We start from the raw sequence: 8,107 nt of genomic DNA on the forward strand, positions 1-8,107 counted from the left end.
AGGAAGCGGGGACAGGGAAAGCCAGGTCTCAACGGCGGCGATCTAGATCGCCCCGAGAGGAACGAAACCCTAGCGAGAGGGAAAAAAGTTGCGCGTGGGCCTCGCGCATCGGCCAGCTGGTTCCGATCCAACAAGGCCCACCTGCGCGCATGTTGGAGAACTGAGACTTGCTTCCGAAGCCCAACAACTGCATCCCGTAGCCCATCTCCAAGGCCACGACCTCGCCGAACAAAATCATCCAGAAACTAATCCGAGCCACACATCCCCGTTTCACAACCAAGCCAAAGCTCCCCACTCCTCCCCATTCCACGCCGCCGCACCCCGAACCCTAGCGCCCCATCCATCCAGCGAGCGGTAGCCATGCCGGCGGACGCGAAGATCCGGTGGGGGGAGCTCGAGGAGGACGACGGGGGCGACCTCGACTTCCTTCTCCCGCCGCGGGTGGTCATCGGGCCCGACGAGAACGGCTTCAAGAAGACGATCGAGTACCGCTTCGACGACGACGGCAACAAGGTCAAGGTCACCACCACCACCCGCGTCCGCAAGCTCGCCCGCGCGCGCCTCTCCAAGGCCGCCGTCGAGCGCCGCAACTGGGCCAAGTTCGGCGACGCCGCCAGCGGCGACGACGCCTCCGCGCGCCTCACCGTCGTCTCCACCGAGGAGATCCTCCTCGAGCGCCCGCGCGCCCCAGGTCCGCTTCTCTTTCGAATCAGTTGCTGTGTCGTTAGACACTCTCTTGGTGTGGATTGCTGTTATCCCCTGTAGCATTATAGAGTCAAGATTGGGGATCCACATGAACTGGCGTTGATCCAATCAGAAGTCTATATTCCGTCAGCTGCTGCGTTATGTTTAGTGATTACATGTACATCTAGGGAATATGCATGTGTATAGTAACATTTCTAACTGGTAGGTTGCTGGAAGGACAGTAAATAGATTGGTAGCTATGATGCAGTACCCAACATTTCTCCGTAAGTTTTTCGATTGATGTGTTTTGAAGCAATGCTGTTATTGGGTACGGGGGCAGAATACCAGTTTCATACATCTGCTACAAAAAACCAGTTTAGAGAAGCCGCAATTGAATTTGTTTGGGTTGTGAGTTCGAGGTAGGTTCTTCAGGTAACTGTTTTCTGTTTTAGTTAGGCGGGTGATTTGAGTATGTTGTGTGCAGGCACATGTAGAATGCCTGATCATGGGATTTCCAGTTGCAGTTCTAATTGCACTGCTGATTTGGGGGTACAGAAGAATTATCTTTTGAATGCATTACTGTCATCAGAGAGCGACCCCATTCTCTTCATTCCAGTTTCCTATCTAGTGGTGATTATGTTTACTAAAAACCAAAATTGACTTGTGTGTTTTGTTTTAGATGATTTACTGCTGTAGATATTCTATTTCTTGAGTAGAGTTAATGTAGGATGCGGTTGAGTAGGTTAAAGTTTTGTTTGTTGTATAGCACACTGGTTCTGGGGCATGTTAACTCGTCTTTCTTCCGTACCCCAACCCTAATCTGACCTTGCAGTATTGTGCCATGGATGTTGTGCGTCTGTTACTCTATTTGGCCATCCTTGTGTTCTTCTCAAACTGCAACATTTATCTTTTTAGCGTTGCTAACAGTTCCTTACCTTCTTAGCATTGCTAACAGTGCTCTACCTTCTTAGCATTGCTAACAGTGCTCTTCCTTCTTAGCATTGCTAACAGTGCTCTTCCTTCTTAGCATTGCTAACAGTGCTCTTCCTTCTTAGCATTGCTAACAGTGCTTTACCTTCTTAGCATTGCTAACAGTGCTTTACCTTCTTAGCATTGTTAACAGTGCTAAATCCGTTGATGATAATGTCTTCATTATTGTTGTTTCAAAGTCCATAAACTAGCTGGGTTTGCTTTATCTGACCTTTTATTTTTTTAACTCTTCTCTTAATTGTAGGGAGCAAAGCTGATGAACCAAGTGCTTCTGGTGACCCACTGGCAATGGCAAGCAAGGGAGGTGCTGTTCTCATGGTTTGCAGAACCTGTGGTAAGAAGGGTGACCACTGGACCTCAAAGTGCCCCTACAAGGACCTCGCTCCACCAACTGATGCATCGGACATGCCTCCTACTTCTGACGGCCCTGCAGCACTGAGTGGCCCTGCCAAGGGCTCATACGTTGCTCCAAGGCTGAGGGCTGGTGCTGTTCATACCGATGCTGGGCACGACATGAGGCGCAGGAACGATGAGAACTCTGTCCGTGTTACCAATCTGTCGGAGGACACCCGCGAGCCCGACCTCCTTGAGCTGTTCCGCACGTTTGGCCCGGTCAGCCGTGTCTACGTTGCGGTGGATCAGAAGACTGGAATGAGCAGGGGCTTTGGGTTCGTCAACTTCGTTCACAGGGAGGACGCTGAGAAGGCCATCAGCAAGCTCAATGGGTATGGTTATGATAACCTCATCCTCCATGTGGAGATGGCTGCACCTAGGCCTACTTAGTTACTGCCTATTAAGCATCCAGATTTCCTACAAGTGTCGTATCATTATGGTCTCCGAAATACCAGTACTTTTGTGTCGTGGGCTTGTGTCGTGTTTTGCCTTGTTGAGAATAACTACACTCTGTTGATGAAAAAGTGAATTTCTTAAGGATGGCACTTGAGTTTATATTTCATCAAGTTTTGCATACCTGTTGCTTCATTTCGTTAGTACTCCACTTGCTTCTCTTTGCTACCTGGACGATCAAGATCAGTTGAGAATCTGCCGATGCCGTTCTTTAGCTCAGATATCATTTCGCGAACTTTGTGTAACTCGGTAAAAATTCTGGTGTCCTTGCCCGATAATGAGAACTAGCAGGTGGGTTCTCCCGTGACATTTCGTGGTGACCAGTAGACCTGAAAGAAAACAACTTCTGTCACTCAAGCACTGAAATCCGTCTTGGTCTTGATACTGAAAGAAAACAACTTCCGTCACTCAAGCACTAAAATCCGTCTTGATACTGAAAGAAAACAACTTCCGTCACTCAAGCACTGAAATCCGCCTTGATACATTGGTTTGAGCGGCAATTGATGTGGGACGGAGGGAATAGAAAAAGAGTATCTAATTCCTCAAAATAGGATACGTATTTGATTATACAAAACAGCATATGTATTTGATGATGATACAAAAATGGAAGAACTATAAATGATAAAACGTCTCTCAACTCTGCTGAATGGTATGGCCTGTAACTCTCTCTATACGCTCACGTCTGTACAGCGAAGCCTCCTGCGCTCGAACCTGGTCACCATCCATCTTCCATGATCATTCATCGTCGTCGTCGAGATGCGAGGCGTGGTGGACGCACATGAGCCACTCGCCGGCGACCTTCTCGAAGACGTTGGTGGCGAGCTGCTTGCCCCAGCTGCCGCCGCTGCCCCTCGTCTTCACCATTTCCAGGCAGGTGACATACCCAATATCCCCCTTGACGTGCACCTCCACGTCCTGGAGGTCGAACCGCAGCGGGAACTCGTGATCGGCGTCGCACACCATCTCCCAGCTCCGCATCACCGTCTCGTAGCCCGAGATGCGCCCCGCCGACGGGTGCACCACGTACACGTGCTCGCCCTTCGCCCACACAGCATGCATCGCCGCCAGGTCACCGTCCCGGAACGCGTCATAGAACCGCGTGTTCGCCGCCAGCAGGGACGACCGCCCGTCCTCCCGGAGGTGCCGGAGCTCATCCCGGAGCCTCGCCGCACGCCCGTAGTCCTCCTCCTCGATCGCCGTCTCCAGGTCGTGGCGCAGGGTCTCCTCATCGACGACAGGGGCGATGGCAGTGGCGGTCTCGGTGTCAGCGTTGGGGCTCCCTTCTGCTGCCTCCCCGCTCTTGACGTGAGGGAGGATGCTGCTGGCTCTGCCTGTCATTTGAAGTCCTGCACTGCTAGAAATGTTTAAAGATAAATTGCAACATGGTCAGCACATTAATCATTTTTTAACTTTGGTCAGCACATTAATCATAGTAATATTCCTTGCAACAAACAAAGACCATGGCAACATGTTCCAAATTTCAGAAGGGTACAATCGATGTGGAAGTAGACTTGACATGAGAGTTCCTTAACCTAAACAGGGTGAAAGGAAGCAACTCAACCAAGTGGCAAATAATGGGATGAATAAGAAGATGTTACACTGAGGACTAAGCATACCTCGGTTAGACTATTACTCCCTCTGTAAACGCTCTTATATTAGTTTACAGAGGGAGTACTATATTGAGACTAACAAGAAAGTAGTAAGACGAAGCTATCTACTGGTATGGTGACTGCAATTTTCACTTTAAGTGGGACTCAAATCCCTTCCACGCTGAAAATTCCCAAGGTTCAGTCAAAGAAATGGCAAAATTTTATCTTTCTGCCTACTACTTGAGCCCATTTTCTGATGTAGGAAGGGATTAAAACTGCAACTGGCTTAATTAGCCTTAACCAAAGCACTTAGACAGTGAAGTGTGTAACTAGCTGCAGAAGGCCAAGATTCAGTAGTGTGTGTAACTAACTGCAGAAGAAGGCCAAGATTCAGTAAAGTGTGTAATAACAGCAGAAGGCCAAGATTCAGTTAAGCGTGTGACAAACTGCAGAGGGCCGAGATTCAAGAATCCCAAGATCCCACCTTTACCTGATACTACCGGCCGACAAACCGACGTCCTAACTTGCCAGAATTACCACAGCACGTAGAGTACTATTTTTGCTCAATTCAGCGCACTAATTGGAGATGGGAACCCTGAAATTAAAGCTTAGGGGAGAGGCCTCACAAGCGCCTTCCTCCGGCACGGAAGAAGCAGCTGCCAGCAGCGGCTGCGGCGGTCGCGGGGATTTCCGGCCGCCACCAGGCCCTCGCCGGCGTGGCCGCCGCCGCCGCCGCCGCCATAGCTGGGGATGGGTTAGGTCCTGCCATGACGGGATTGGCATCAGGGTAAGGTTTTCTGCTTCCTGTTCTTTGTTATGTTCTCCTCTCTTCTGTTCCTTTTCTGGGCCTTTGTTGGTGGCTCTTAGCTAGGCCCATCTGGAGCCCAGATATGGATGGTATTTTGTTGTAGTGACTGGGTAGTCTTAGGCCCAAATGCTATTATTCATTCATGCTCCCGAAACACAGTACTAGGCCCATGCATTCACCTGCCACCAATCCTATCTTTTTCACTGGTCACCACTCCTACTTTTGATGCTAAGAAAAAAAAAACCACTCCTACATTTTTTTTCTTTCAAAAAACACCGAAGTCCTACTTATTTTTTAAACACGAAGAGAGCTTGCAGTAGCGACGATGCATGCCGCAAGATTAGTGTTGGTCTCCTGACATCATGCCTAGTTGTTCTTGCACATCAATTCACCAAGATGTGATGAAGTCAGAGATATTGTTTTCCACATACGAGGTGGGCAGCGACGATGACACACGCCACGAGGTGGCACTCGTGAGAAGCACAATGCCATCTATGTCATGGGATGGCCATCACAATGCTTGTGCGGCGGGTTTTTTTTTTCGCGAATACGCTCGAGGGCGTATCATTGCATTGATAGTGCAGATATAATACAAGGGTGCCTGCTCGTCTAAACATGCACAAGCTGGAGTTTTGGGAAGAGCAGGGTTTGCAGGGGAGGGAGGCTGCTCAGCCTCGATACATAAAGTTCAGGTTACAAGCGCTTTGATTGATAACAAGTCAAATCATAGAAATCGGAGCTGCCTATCCGCCGGTGTGATGGTTGATTGTACATTATCATTGTGCATGGATTTGGGGGCATTCCTTGCAATGTTCAGTAGTTTATTCATGGTGAAGTAAGAGTGATCGAGCCGTGGGGAAATGGTGATGATGATGGTGCATATCGATATACAAATCACCTCAATGCCATATGTTGAGTTTACTTTGTCGTGACATTTTGGACGCGGTGTTCTGGGCCAACTTGGTAGGTAGTGGGTGCCTTTGTATTGTTCTTGTGTTTGTTGTATTTTTCTCTAATTAACTAAGCAACTACTTCATAGTTGATGGTGAAAAGGCAAAACCTTTGTCCCTGTTTCTAAAACAATTCACTACATCCATGAACAACTAACTCCTCCACTCATGGTAGAGTTTATCCATGAAACACATCTCTACAACTCTCTTACTCTCCTTTCAAAATCATCTAAGTTGCAAGCAATATCATTATTAGCATATCCTTGATCTTCATGGTGGCTCCTCAAGGGTACAAGGGTTACTATGAACATCGCTACAAATGGCTTAGAGACTAGAATCGTCGTCCACTGCAACTGTACTATGCAAACAACTCATCCAGTTAGCTTTGAAGAGTGAACTCGAGCTATAGTTTCAGTTCCTTTGACAGTTGCAACAATTTCCACAAAGTTTTATCTTTTTTGTGGGGATTCACAATTTTTTGTCACACTATTTGTCTCTTCATTTTCACTATGTTTCAAATATCGATGGAAAAATAACAACGAATTTAGGCTGGCTTGTTTGTCTTAGTTATTTCTTAGGCGGTCGACATCGGTAGTCGTCCGATCAATATCTTCTTGTCTCGCTTGTCCGTCTTAGTTAGTGGTGACTTAGATGTAGATAGTTACTTCTCAATCCCATTAAAATAGCAAAACCAAAATACAATGGAATAGAATAGACGATGCTCTTTCCTCATTGCTTGTTCCCTACAAGTAATAGTAGGTAAATAAGAAATACTGAACCCTAATCATGCACTAGGCACCACCAATCTACTATGCAATTTCTTTTTCTGAAAAAAGAACCCATGCAACCTGGAGCGGCATGTAGCTGTACATGTAGCCGCTGCTTCTTGGCACAGCACCACTGTCCACTGCCGCCGTAGGTGGGCAGCACCTCTCCCCATCTCTCTTAGTGGTCAGTCACTGGTCAGGTCAGTGGAAGTTTGTTTACCGATGGCACTGAAAGTATGGGGGGAATGTGGTCCGGCCCTCCGGGGGTAGAATCAAAAATAAATGTCGAAAGCTGCCGTCGCCATGCATACATGCACGCTGCACGCACCGCCGGCCATCGCCCATCAGCGGCGCTCACTTTGATGCGGCGCCTAGCTACCCACCACCGGAATAGAGTGGAGCAATCAGCACGCCCGCAGAGCACGTAGGAGTACCCACGCAGCTCCTTCTTCTCTCTCTCTCTCTCTCTCTCTCTCTCTCTCTCTCTCTCTGCATCTGCCATGCCATGCTACAGATGCTGGCCATCTGTTGTGTCCCAAAGCAGGCGGGGGGTTCCGTGGAATTTTACTTGCGGCGACCGCCGGCGGGCATGCCGCTTTATCAGTGGGTAGCTAGTGGCGATTGGCAAGTAAAAGGTGGTGGTGGTTTGGCGATGTGATAACGTGCGTGCTCCCTGTTGGTGCTGGGTTTGTCCTCTGGCCCTTGCCCCTAAACCCCCAGCAGGCTTGCCCTTGGCGCCTTGCCCATCATCATCCACTTTGCCGCTACTATTTGTCAGTTGTCACTCGTACGTTGGCTAGATTAGCTACCCCCGCGTGCACGCACCTACTGCACTTCCAACCCCGAGGGGATAAACCTGTGATGCTTACCATCATAGGAAGAAACTACCATGCATACCTGTCGATGTCTTAGTAATTACTTCAAGTAGTGACCTAAAACGTCTTATAAAAGTTTGCAGAGGTTGTAGTAGTTCATAAATTACCGGCACTCTTGTAGATATGCTGCATAAATTGTTAATTGATCGCTACTGATTGATAGATAGATAGATGTACGATGACACTGCCTGAAAATGAAGTGAATCTGCGGCTTGGTGCGGTGGCGATAAATTATATCGCATGATCTTCCTTTATTTTACAGGCAGTAGATGGGCAAGCACATGGGCCAGCTGAACGCTTTTGTTCATTAATGCGTGTCGTCCGAGCCTCGCAGCCTCCAGCCTCAGGGACCGTGTGCCCAAAGTTGCACTAATTTGTCCGGTGGCCCTTATCCCTAAACAAGCAACCATTTTGTCTCTGGCGTCTTCTATGCTCGTATCAGTAGCTAATCACCACCAACTGCTGCAGTCCTGCAGCGGCTAGATCAGACAGACAGATCTCGTTAGCGGCAGGGGAATAAACTTGGCCCGGCGACAAGCCATCATTCCATCTATTCCCTTCCATTTCAACCCACGATGTACCTGCCCTGCCCTGCATA

At 48.6% G+C, this 8,107-nt stretch overlaps 2 protein-coding genes across 3 annotated transcripts; one reads left to right on the plus strand and one right to left on the minus strand.

The window, feature by feature from the left end:
• The first annotated feature begins 243 nt into the window (after positions 1 to 243).
• Positions 244 to 2,629, plus strand: LOC123128697 (eukaryotic translation initiation factor 3 subunit G). The gene is made up of 2 exons (XM_044548772.1): positions 244 to 691; positions 1,919 to 2,629. The coding sequence occupies exons 1-2, from the start codon at positions 361 to 363 to the stop codon at positions 2,455 to 2,457; spliced, it is 870 nt and encodes a 289-aa protein (XP_044404707.1). The 5' UTR covers positions 244 to 360; the 3' UTR covers positions 2,458 to 2,629.
• A 411-nt stretch (positions 2,630 to 3,040) lies between these two features.
• On the minus strand, positions 3,041 to 4,929 carry LOC123128698 (uncharacterized). Of its 2 annotated transcripts, none has more exons than XM_044548773.1 (2): positions 4,736 to 4,929; positions 3,041 to 3,874 (listed from the first exon to the last, which is right to left on the minus strand). In XM_044548773.1, exons 1-2 carry the CDS (start codon positions 4,876 to 4,878, stop codon positions 3,256 to 3,258), a joined length of 762 nt encoding a protein of 253 aa, XP_044404708.1. In that variant the 5' UTR covers positions 4,879 to 4,929; the 3' UTR covers positions 3,041 to 3,255. The 2 variants fall into 2 exon arrangements, with proteins under 2 accessions (XP_044404708.1, XP_044404709.1); XM_044548774.1 differs by having other exon boundaries at positions 3,041 to 3,871; positions 4,736 to 4,920.
• Between the last annotated feature and the right edge of the window lie 3,178 nt (positions 4,930 to 8,107).

This window comes from Triticum aestivum, chromosome 6A (genome assembly GCF_018294505.1).
Source record: "Triticum aestivum cultivar Chinese Spring chromosome 6A, IWGSC CS RefSeq v2.1, whole genome shotgun sequence".
Lineage (NCBI taxonomy): Eukaryota > Viridiplantae > Streptophyta > Magnoliopsida > Poales > Poaceae > Triticum > Triticum aestivum.

Bases quoted from the DNA above. Each gene is read 5' to 3' on its own strand.
- LOC123128698 (XM_044548773.1), bottom strand. From the start codon at position 4,878: ATGGCAGGACCTAACCCATCCCCAGCTATGGCGGCGGCGGCGGCGGCG. The intron at 3,875-4,735 runs GTGAGGCCTCTC...AAACATTTCTAG, and splicing joins CGTGCCGGAGGAAGGCGCTT to CAGTGCAGGACTTCAAATGA.
- LOC123128697 (XM_044548772.1), top strand. From the start codon at position 361: ATGCCGGCGGACGCGAAGATCCGGTGGGGGGAGCTCGAGGAGGACGAC. The intron at 692-1,918 runs GTCCGCTTCTCT...TCTTAATTGTAG, and splicing joins CGAGCGCCCGCGCGCCCCAG to GGAGCAAAGCTGATGAACCA.